We start from the raw sequence: 12,138 nt of genomic DNA on the forward strand, positions 1-12,138 counted from the left end.
GCCTGACCTGAAACCTCCCGGTCGAGACCCCAAGCCCGAGGCTCGGGATCTCGCCCAATTCCCCAACCCCCACAAACACCTCCCCCACCCCCACTCCCTCTTCNACTCTTCTCGCTTCTTCGAGAGTGTGCCTTTAAGCTGGGCTTAAAAAGTAGCTCGGGCTTTTTGCTCTGACACCGGCTTTTCTCGCTGCTGGCAGCTCTGGCCAGGGCACAGTTCTCTCATTGCGAGTTCAAGTCATTTTCAGTCCTCCTTGACGCGAGGAAATGAATAGAAAACGTCCTAGTGAGTGATGTGGTGTCGTGATTGGACCGTTGACTCATGAGAGGGTCAGATCGTGCAGGATGAAGGCCCCCAATTCTGCCAGCTGTGGCTCGGGCGGGAGTAGTGCGCTGGGCTCCACGTCCGAGTCTCCACCCGCGCCGCAGGGCACAGGACCCTGCAGCCCCTGGTGTCTAGCTGGGTTTGCTCCTGCTCAGTCTTCAGTTGAAAAACAGTTTATTTCTATGGGGTGCGCGTGTGCCTGTGTTGGAGTGATACTTTGCCCCAAATTCAGTTAGTAGGTTGCTTTGGGGGAGCAGGTAAACCTGAAGTCCATTTAGAATTTGTCAGACAGGACTGTTCATACCCTTTCAGTGTCTCTTTGGTAAAAGTACTTTAAGGGGTGGTCAGAAAGCAGGTTAACTTTCAGTTGCGCAGTTTTGCGTTCGGTCCTTCACTATCTTTACCAGGCTATGTTAGCGGTTGCAAGTCTGCTTACAAGAAAGTTTACTCCATTAAAATAAGATCTGCACTTTAGTTTTGAATTTCTTGTGTAATTGGCTTGTAGAAAATACTTTCTTATTTATTGCATGCTTCATTTGATCTTTGAGTTTTTAGTTGCAGGATATTACAAAATAAATATTTTAACTTTGTAAGAAAATATTTGTTGATACATGGCCCTTTTAAAATCCAAGGTTAAGAGAAAAGAAATTGAAGAGTAGTTGTGGTTCTCTGAAAGTCAGACATTGATGTGGTTTGGATACCGTAGACTGAAATTTCACTTATTTATTTTTTTTTGAAATGCCATAAACAATAGCACACTAGTGCAAAAGAAAAATCTGAAGGTTTTGTCTATAAAATATTTAAAGTGAAAGAGATCTTGAATTATTCAGGGATGAGTGTCATTGTTTTGCAAGACATTGCCCTTAGTAACGTTAGCCTAGTCTAACCTTGGAGAAGTGGGAGAAGGATCCTTACCTTCTCAAAAGAATGAATATATGGTGATTGGTTTTGACAGACAGATTTACTATGCTATAAAATTTCCCAGCTCCTTATTATACATGGATTTCAAATGTTGGTTTAGATTGAGTTGTGGGTTTTAAGAAGACCTGGCTATTAACTCACATGCTGTATTTGTTTCTGTGAATTGTAGTAACTAATTGAAGTGTGCCTTCAGTAGTAGTAAACTCACTTCATTTCACAGAACCCCAGATCGGTCTTTTATTTAGTAGAAAGAAAACATTGATATTTTATCAACTAGACTTTGGATTTGTGGGTTCTATCACTGCTCCAAACATATCCTATCACTACCCTAAGCAAGTCATTTTCAATGAAAATTAAGTAGTTTTGGAAAATGAAAATAAAAATAATTTCAAAGGGGAAGTGCTCACTCAACCACAAAAAAGAAAATTCAAGGACCAATGTCACTGTTAGAGTATTCCACTAACTTTTGCTGTAAATTTTGTCATTTTTCTTGGGAAAATCCATAATTGAGTGCTAGGACAGATTAGGAGCTGAAGAATCCCTTTTAGAAGATGGGACTTCCCCACCTAACACTCCAGCTTTTGGACTAGACTTTTATTTAGTCTTCTCTGGAGGGGAGGGGAAGCTTTCTTCCCATGTGTATTTTTTTTCTCTTCACACATACAACTGAAATTATTTATATTCAGTTTACTTTTTGATCCTGATAGTTTATTCTTATGTCAGATGCTTTATGCCCTCTCTTGTTTCCAAATAATTTAGACAATTTAGGCAAACTCTTTAAGCACAAAGTCTGGTTCACATTCAAGAATGATCATTCAATAACTGACAGATTTGTTGGGCTATAAGATTAGGGCAAATGGTTGTGGTAAGGCATTAGAGTTTGGAGTACCTGGATTGGGGTGAGGTATACTGTTGAGCGGGGAAAAGGGGTAGAAATAAAGACAGAACAAAAAACAAACTTGGTAGGTTTTACATTTTTTTGCTTTGGGTCCATGTTGTTTAAACAGGGCCAGGACCGTAGGTGCTGTGCCCTGAGGTGTTTTTGCCATGCTACAGCAAACGTAGGCATCTTGTTCAGAATGACCTCTGCAGTGTGTTTGAGTCTTCAATAGATCTGGTATTCTTTCTGTCTGTCTCATATTCTCCCTCCTTTTCTCTTTCTCCTAAATATATAGTATATAATTTATATATTTGATTCTTATTATTCACAGTAAAGTCACTGAACAGTGAATTCTGAACCATTGCCCTTGGGAAATACAGGTATAGGGTACTGCAAGCCTCTGTTCACTGCATTTTTGTCAACCAGTCAATATATACCCTTGTTTTGCGTGTGCTTCTGTTTAATGACCTTATTTAATATATATTGCTGACTCATTAAAACTGAACTCATGGCTATAGCACCGTAACTCATGTCTAAATGCAGTTTATCTAAAATGTGTATTTTTTCTCTAAGGGATATCACAACCTCTTGAGTTTCAGAATACTAGGTGGCACTTTGCCACTAGGCTTGGGGCCATTTTAAACTATGAAATCACCAATAAAAAGCACAAAAATGAGAAAAGCATGACACTCAACAGACCTCAAAAAGCGCTCTTGTTTATAAACAAGGTAGAACTTCACCTTGACTCCACCTGACCTCAGAATTTTCACTGCTGTGCTGATCTTCACAAATGATCATGAAAAGGCCATTGTATTGCTTCTGGGATATAGTTACATGTTAATAACTATGTGAATTTATAAATATGGAATTCCCAGATAATGAGAAGCAGCTACATATGTATGATATACATGCATATTTATATGTTATATACTTAATAAAAAGTAATTAAATTAGAGGTATACTTACGTGTTATGACTGAACTGTTGGAGTAGTTTCTTCTCTGAAACATACTTTGTATCATAGTCTTAGTAAAGTATGTGTATGTTTGAAAATGCTGACACTGTGCACCTTTTTAATTCCTGCTCAAATGTTAGAGGACTAATATCATCATAGTAGAGCATTTTCATGTTTTTCCCCCCCACCAAACAGTTTAGTTTCAGGAGTACGTGCTAACCAAATCCAGCTTGTGCCTGTAGAAATGAGGTACAGCCATATATAAATTTCAGCTTGGTACAGTGTCAGATTGTCAGGCGCAAATAATTCAATCATGTTGATTATATATAATTCAATATAATCTTTAAAGTTTTCACTAAAACATAGGACTGGCTCTCTGGTCACATGCCTTCATAGGCCTTCAGTGCTAGTCAGAGGATTTAATGTTGATTGATAACAGGAAAAGGTTGGTTCTCAAGTTAGGGGACTTCTTTTTCTAAATGGGGAACCTGGAGACTGGGACACTATCCATAATTTGTTGAGATAATCTAATTATCAGGTTATGGGGGCAGGATAGGAATGGTATTTTGAATATGATTGCATGGGCAAGACTTTCTGTCATGGGCATGGGGGTTGTTGGTACTGTCAGTACAGGTAATTGGAAGTCAGGAATTTACTTCAGAATTCTGTAGAAGGAGTTTGGTAACTCTCTTACAGTTAATTGCTTAGATTAGGGTGAGTTAATTTAGGCTAAGTGTGAACTGATTCTCACTGTTAATTTTACGGGAAGGTAGTAAACTACATTTGAGTTTGCAATATAAATCAGTCTGAAAATGATGGAGTTAAGCATGATAATTCATTTGCAGAAATTATCTGTGGCTGCCCAGAAATTTGTAAGTTAAAGTTTCTAGGAGAGGACAGAGAGAGCAGAAAGGGAGAATTTAATAAAAATATTGACAACTGTTACTACTTCATAACTATTTATTAAATGCCTTTTATGTGTCAGGCTCTGTAGTAGGGACTATTTATACAGCGGAGAACAAAACAGATATTCCTTTGTCCTTATGGAATTTACAGTCTAGTATAGAAGATAAATGTTAAACAAAAATCATCAAGTTAATGTAGTTAATTTTGATAATTGTCAGAAGAAAGCACAGGGTTTTGTAAGAGAATAACTAATTCAGTTTATATTGGAGGATCAAGGAAAACCTTTTTCGGTATTTTACCAGAAATCTGAAGTGTAAGAAAAGTTAGGTAAAGGCAGAGGTGTGAAGGTGGGGATAGTGTGGATTATGTCATGAAGAGAGAAGTCTCTATGTGGGTAAGAGTTTTAGGAACTGAAACATGTTCAGAGCTGCAGACTATAATGATTTAGTCACATGGTAGAAGGACCCAGCATGACGTTAGAAAGGTGACCAGGACCCAGCACTTTAGGATTTTAGATTTTATCTGAAAATGCAGTGGGAAGCTATTGAAGGATTTAAATTAGGGCAGTGATCTGCTCTGATTTATATTTCCCGAGATCGTGATGATTATTATATAGAGACTGGTTGAGAAGTATACAAATTAGATGGTTAAGATGGTGGCAATGGGGATGGAGACAAATGTTATAATGCTTAAATGGGAAGACCTGGTGATGGTTTGGACTGAGGTGAGGTATTATAGGAACTTCAAAGAATAACTTATGCAGCTCTTGGATTGGAGATACTATTTGCTGAGATGGGGAGAGTAGAGAAGGAACAGGTTTTTCTTTTTTCTTTCTTTCTGTCTTTCTTTTTTTAAGAGGGGAAAGGGTTGGAAAGATATCCAGGAGCTCCAGACATACTTAGTTGAGATATCTGGGAGGAAATAAATGTTGAGTGGGATGTTGAATATATGGTCTGGTGTCTGAGTATATGGACACTCAGCAGAGGTGTCTAGCCTTAGTTTTTTTTTTTTTTTTTAAGTTTATTCATTTTTGAGAGAGAGAGAGAGAGAGAAGGGAGGGAGGGGCAGAGAGAAAGGGAGAGGGAGAATCCCAAGCAGGCTTCACACGCCCAGCACAGAACCCTGCAGGGCTGAAACTCACCAGCCTTGAGATCATGATCTGACTGAAATCAAGAGTCAGATACTCAACCGACTGAGCCACCCAGCTGCCCTGAGATCGGCATTTTTGATAAGTGAGCATTCGGCTGTTATTTAAAGCCCTGGGACAGGATAATGGAGGGAGAGAGTACAGGAGAAAGATCACTGAAGGACTCTGGTAGAACATTGGTTTCATACAGTGGTGTTCATCAGAGTCATTTGGAGGGCTTGGTACACCACAGATTGCTGAGCCGGACCTCCAAGGTTTGATTTCACATGTCTGGGTAAGGCCCTTAATTTTCATTTCTAACAACTGGCTCACTGATGCTGATGCTGCTGGTCCAGAAACCACACCTTGAGAACCACTGACTTAGAGTAAAAAAGGAGCTGCCAGAGAGGTATGAAGGAGAATCTGATGCCTTCAAAGAGGAGGGAGTGAACAGTTAGAGAAGTCATCTTGATAAAGTTTTTTGGCCAGACATTCACAGTTATTCATGCTTAGCTCTTTTTTTTTTTTTTAAAGATTTTATTTTTAAGCAATCTCTGTACCTAACATGTGGGGCTCAAAATCAGGCTATTTCCTGATAATATCTTTGCTCCAGCTATTCCCTGTTGTTTGTGACGGGGTCTCATATCTTGCCTATCACTACCTTTGCCTGCGTAATCCTAGTTGTCTAACTGCTAGTTATGATCACTGCCTTCTTCCTGTGGACATTTGTAGCTATTTGCTTTTTTTCCTTCCTTATCACACTTAATCTTTTGTTTTGAGGTACAATTATGTAAGCACGTGGAAACACTAAGGTGGATATTGTTCCTGTCTCATTTCCCCTAGCAGATAGTAAAATTCTTGAGGCTAGAAGTACTACTAATTGCTTTTTGAATCACACAGATTGCCTTGTCATATCATAGACCTTCAAATTCTTTTCAAAGGAAATGATTTTTTCACTTTTTTTTGTGAACCCAGATGGAGTTCTTCAGTAGAATTTAATGCCTATTTGCAAATTGAAAAGCTCTTTATCTCTTGCCCATCTAAGTTCTTCTACTTAGGTCTGGGGATACTGAATTTTCTACATTGGTGAAAACAGACTTTTTTTTTGGTTTTGTTTTGTTTTTAAACCTGCACATGCATGTTCCTAGCAGCTTTATTCATCAGTCAAAAGCTGGAAACAGGAGTCAACATCATTGTGGCATAAGATGTACCTTTTTTCTTTTAAATGTGAGATTGATTTTTAAAAATTTTAATTTCAATATAGTTAACATATAGTGTTACATTAGCTTCATGTGTATGATACAGTGATCCAACAGTTCCATACAGGTGAAGACAAACTTTTGAAGACAGTTTGCTTAAGGCAAAGTGTCATTTCAGTTAGCCTCTTTGAAACAACAAAGAAAGAATAACCTGGATGCCCCTTTATAGTTATTTTTCACTGTTGACATATTTTTCTTTATTTAGCAAAGGTGGTCAAGTTTAAAGAAGAAAAGTATTGTCACATGCCATTATGAAATGTTTATTTTAATTTTACATATTTTTAAAAATGTGTATTATTTTTGAGAAAGAATGAGCACGAGTGGTGGAGGGGCAAAGAGAGAGGGAGAGAGAGAATCCGAAGCAGGCTCAGCGCCCTCAGCACAGAGCCCGAGTGGGGCTCGAACTCACGAATCCATGAGATCATGACCTGAGGTGAAGTCAGACATTTAACTGACTGAGCCACCCTGGTACCCTGTGAAATTGTTTCATACCGCATAATTGATTTTGACAGTGAACTTTTTGAGGGCAGGATCTTATTTATCTCTGTATCTTCAGTTTTTTGTTTAGCAGTTTTTGTTGTTGTTGTTGAATTAAACTCTCAAGAAACATAGTTTCCTTTTTTATAACATGGAGTTAATGTTTGTTGTGGAGATTAAAAGGTAACGTAATGTGTGATATTAATAAGATAATTTGTGACAGTGCCTAACCATCATGCCAGATCTTTCAATAAATATAGGCCAATTTTGAGTTCAGATTTGGCTTTAAATTTGCAGTGAAATCAGCTTCTGGAATTACAGTAATTTGCTTGTATTTTAGGTATTCTATTTATTTTGAATTGAGTATCACAGTTTGTAAAATATTTTAAATTATTTTAATGAGATAATTATTTTATAGCATTTAGCCATACAGTTTTTAAGTTTCAGTCAGTTATATAGAATAGCAGCATATGCTTTGACAATGAAATGAAAGTTATTTGTAGCATTACTAACACATGCTTCTCTTTTGAGTTATGTTATCATTACAGGGATAGCTCTTTGGTTATAATTTTGATTGCTGCACTGTTTTCTCTAGTGGTGGCGGTTTAACTCAAGGGCAAGAGACAGTGACACAATTCCCAATTTTCAATATTTTGAAACAGTATAGTGGAAATTATACATTATCTCCAAAAGTGGTTCTAAATTGCACTGACATCAAATTTCTTTGCTTTCAGCTGTCATCAGCTTTGTGTGATTAATACTGACTTTCTCATGCTGAGCAGTTTGGAAAGGTTGTCTTTGATTATTTTAAAAATAATAGAAACAAATTAATGTTTGTTAGCATTTTTCCATTATGAGGTCTGCAGAAGGAAAAATAGAAAAGGTTCTTGATGTTGTTTATATAAGGAACATATTAGAAGGTGGAATTCTTGTTCTTATTTTGATTTTGGACCTTCTTTAGCATTCTTTACTAATCTTGTAGATTATCTTGGTTCTCTTTCATCCCTTCTTTCCCCCCTTTTTGGACAAAACTGGAAATAAAACATAAACATTTATTAGAACCTCTATGGGTAGCTATCAAAATGATTAAAGGCTTGACTTGGGATTCTGAAATTAGGAGTCCTGAGTGGTGATTTCAGAGCTACCGAAAGGTTTCATCACAGAGTTGAGACTGTTTATTCCTTGGTTTTATCATACTTCCATCTATCTGGTGAACCATTTGACTACCCACAAGCCTATTATTTTTAGGAAACTTGAGTTGGGAAGTTGAGTGGTTAGTGACTGAGCTGTTTTAAATAGTTGGGCATTTAGTTAATTTGGAGAGTCTCTTGTCTGTGTGTATCATTTTTTACAAATGAGAATGGTCAGCACATTTCTGCTAACAATTTTACATCTCTTTGAAGGAGAGTGGTTGTTGGGCTTTTTACAGAGACACTTTCTTAAAGGAATTTTTGGTTTGTCCTAGTGTCATAGAATTCCAGTAGAGTTTAAGGGCATAGTTTGGGATGTAGCCTTTAGAGAGGCATTTTGCAGTGAATATTGTTTTTTTTAAATTTAAAAAAATGTCTTTACTTTTTATTTTTGAGAGACAGAGATATAGAGTCTAGTGGGGCAAGGCAGGGAGAGGGAGACACAGAATCTGAAGCAGGCTCCAGGCTCTGAGCCAGATGTGGGGCTTGAACTCACAAACCATGAGATCATGACCTGAGCCCAAGTCTGAGCTTAACTTACTGAGACACCCAGGACACCCCTCCCCCCCAGTGAATATTATTTTAAAATTTGAAACAGTTGTTGCTACTAGTTTGCCTATTTTTAACATTTCATTAAGTCTTTGAAATGGTGTCTTCTTGGAGGCAACTGTTAAAAGGCAAAACTTGGAGTTCGGCCAGCTGATACTCCCAGTTACGACACTAACTTGCATTGTGACACTGTGATCTCTGTTTCCTCAAGAAAAAAAAAATAAAAGTGATGAAGATGAATCTGTAACATCTTTTTCCATTTTAGCATTCTCCGTAATTCTATGTAATTTGATTCTCTGATTCTATGTAACTGATTCTTATTGCTCCTCTGATAAAAGAGGAGCATGTGAAAGGAGGGATAAAGATGAACAATTTTAAGATTGAGACCATATTGAAAGGATTGTGTTCGATAATCATGCATTTGAGTTCTTTGACAAGCTTCAGTATAGATTAGCAATTTTATCCCACAGTACAACATTATTTCTTAATCATTGTGAAAAATTCTTTTCCAGGAAGTTGACTTTTGTAGTATGCTTTGAGATAAGGGGATGAGCACTCAAATAAAATCATGTGGCCTTTCAGAGTACTATTTAGTTTCAAAGGATATGCCACTTTAATTTTTTTTTTTTTGTTATTTTAATAGTTTGTATCCTCTAAGTGACTCATAACCTGTGTATTTTGGAGGGTATCTGAAGGTGAAGAAAGTTTCATGTTTTTTAAGTTTTTATTTGGAAAAAAAATGTTTAAGGAAGGGTTATGACAGTACTTGCTCTGAGTTCTTTTATGGATAGAACGCTTACCCATGAGATGTGTGAGGAGTCTGTTATGTTCTGTTTCCAGTGCTGCCAGCTCTAGTTTGGGTCCTTAATACTTCTCCGAAAATTGTGGTGTCAAGCAGACTGTTCTTCCCCTGTGGGCTCTTTACTCACCAAATCACCTCTTGTATTCCTTTCAGTTTTTTTTCCTGAAATGGAGTTGTGATCATTTGCCTAAATAACCATGTGACATACAGTCTCGTTACTCTGAGATTCGAGACCGTCTGCAGTGTGACCCCCACCTCTCCTGTAGTCTTAATCTCTCACTGTAACCCTAGGTGTGTATTGCTGCCCATGCACTTGATATTTTGTACACTTTGCGCTTGCTTTTTCATTCCTGTTTGTTATCTTATGTTGTTACATTGCCTAGAATGCAGATACCTGGCTCTCCACTCTGTGTATATGTATCTTACAGGATACATTTACAATATAGTTACTTTCTTGCAGTCTTTACTTTTCTATGAAACCCTATTCACAACCAAATGGGTTTAATTATTATTCCTTCGTTTGATGCTCTGTATAGCAACTGTTGCTCATATTGCACGTATTTTTCACAGCTTTCCTGTATTCCAAGAAAATGTATAATAAAAAATTCCCTTTACTGCAAGATTTAATGTTCCTTTAAAGTTTGGCTTGTACTCCTCTTTTCTTTCTAGCAGTGCTGTACCCATGGTAGGCATTCAGTACATTTGTAAGAGATTGAGTTTTCAAATTGAGAAGCAGCCAGAAGGCTTCTATAAACATTTAATATAAGACAACTGGATAACAACCGTGTCTGACATATCCAACTGTTTAGTTGATGTTTAGGAGCAGGTTGGCCCTGTTTTTTAAGTTACATCCTTTTATGGAAACTAAAATAAGTAGATAGAGATATTTGATGGTAATGTTGGTACAGCATTATCTAGGTGAATGAAAAAAAAATACTACCAGATTTGTCTTTGGGTTATGAGCATGTTTCATTTCTGTAGTGATTACACAAATAGTACATCTTCATTTTATGGTTACTGCTTTGCTCTTCTAATCAGATGTGACTCTTAAAAATGTTCTAGCCTGAGTTCCCTTGACCCATGTCATCTTTACAGAAAGCCGCTGCTGTGGGACAGGGAGGGCAAACTGAACAAGCATAAAGTATATGCTCTGGATACCTGATCTTAAAGTAATAATATTGGAAATGATCAACTAGCTATGGCTTTCTTTTGAGTGATTGATAGTTACTAAGGCTTAATGGGACAACTGGTATCAATGAGAGATTAGGAAGAAGAGGATCTTCTATCTTTAATGCTCTAGGGAAGAAAATACTTGATTATTACTCTGAGGGACCTCTGTAATTAGTGTGTATGATATTGGAGGTGCTTTTCTAGTTAGAGACACATTCAGTTTTCTTTTTGATTAGGGAATTTATAAGCCTTGCGTAGCAGATCAGAGGGTAGCAAACCGAGTCTTTATGCAGTTTTGTTAATAACTGATCATTATCACCCTCAGCATTCTTCTATTCCTCCTTTGGTTTTCTGGAAGAGAGGTTTCTAACACACCACTTGTCTTGCCTAATTGTTGTGTTTACTTATTTTCCTTAATTTTTTATGGCTGGGTCATTGTTAAGGCTGGCTGGAGCTTTTTACATACTTAACTATTCTCTTTTGAATGAAATTGTCAGTGGTTAGTATAAATTCTATTATTCATTTTGGAATCATTAAGATACTACTTTTAAAATGACTTAGATGTAATATAGTAAAATATTTTGCTTAATGAATGTTGTCAGGACTCCTTTACTAGGGGAGTGGGATTATGCATCACTGACCATGACCCACTTTCTCATTCTCTGGCCTGCATAACAGAATCTCTCCTACTGAATGTTAATGGTCTATTCTTTGTATACAAAAAAAAAAAAATGATGCCACTGACTCATGATCAGTAAGGCATGTGTTTTGAGTTATTTTTCCAGAAGTAGGATGGGTATATGCTCTCTGTGCATAGGCCTTAAATGGTCTTTTCTGTGAGCAATAACAAGTTTGTTTGTAAGATAATGAACTTGTGTTGTAAGTAATAATGTAGACCTGAAAAGTTTTTATTTTATTTTTTTTTAATTTATTAAATTAATTAAATTAATTTTCTTGCCAACTAGCCTAGTTCAAATCCTAGTGAATAGTTCACTGGGTTGTTAAATCTGTTATTTTTTTTATCTTTCAGGAAAATATGCTTTATATAATCCAAAGGAGAAATTCTAAGGCTCTCAGTCTGAACTGATACACACTTTAAAACATATTGGGGCAACTGGGTGGCTCAGTTGGTTAAACATCCAGCTTTGGCTCAGGTCATGGTCTCACAGAGTAAGCAATGGCCTCAAAGTCACACTGTTGGTGTTAGTTGTAGAGGGAGGAATTTAGGTCTCATGACTGTAATCTAGCACTCTTTCCTCGACATGTGGCCTCCTTCATTGGCTCCGGTGCACATACAGGCACTGGCTTTTGATTGTTGAGGGGGGGACTTCGAGCAGGCTTAAAGGACTAGGGAGGTTGGAGTATTAACTGGGTGTCTGCATAGTCTGAGGTATAAGGAGGTATACCCAACCTCTTTTGAGCTTTCTCCCTTTGCTTTTTCCTAAGGCCATCAAACCAGTTGTTTGAGTTGTTAAACAGTTTTTTAAGATGACACGATTAATTTTTAAAAGTTTAAAATTGCAGTGTTCCCCGAATGAGTCTGTTGTCTTGGTGTAGAAAGGTTCAATTGTAAATGAAAT

General features: G+C 37.2%; 1 protein-coding gene across 1 annotated transcript in view; it reads left to right on the forward strand.

The window, feature by feature from the left end:
- Nucleotides 1-344: 344 nt before the first annotated feature.
- Nucleotides 345-12,138, forward strand: part of BMP2K (BMP2 inducible kinase) — a 122,926-nt gene continuing 111,132 nt past the window's right edge. The window contains exon 1 of the mRNA XM_077770541.1: nt 345-555. Coding sequence (XP_077626667.1) covers nt 345-555 — 211 coding nt within the window. The remainder of the gene's footprint in view (nt 556-12,138) is intronic.

The sequence above is a fragment of the Crocuta crocuta genome, unplaced genomic scaffold (genome assembly GCF_008692635.1).
Source record: "Crocuta crocuta isolate KB4526 unplaced genomic scaffold, BGI_CrCroc_1.0 scaffold236, whole genome shotgun sequence".
Classification (NCBI taxonomy): Eukaryota; Metazoa; Chordata; class Mammalia; order Carnivora; family Hyaenidae; genus Crocuta; species Crocuta crocuta.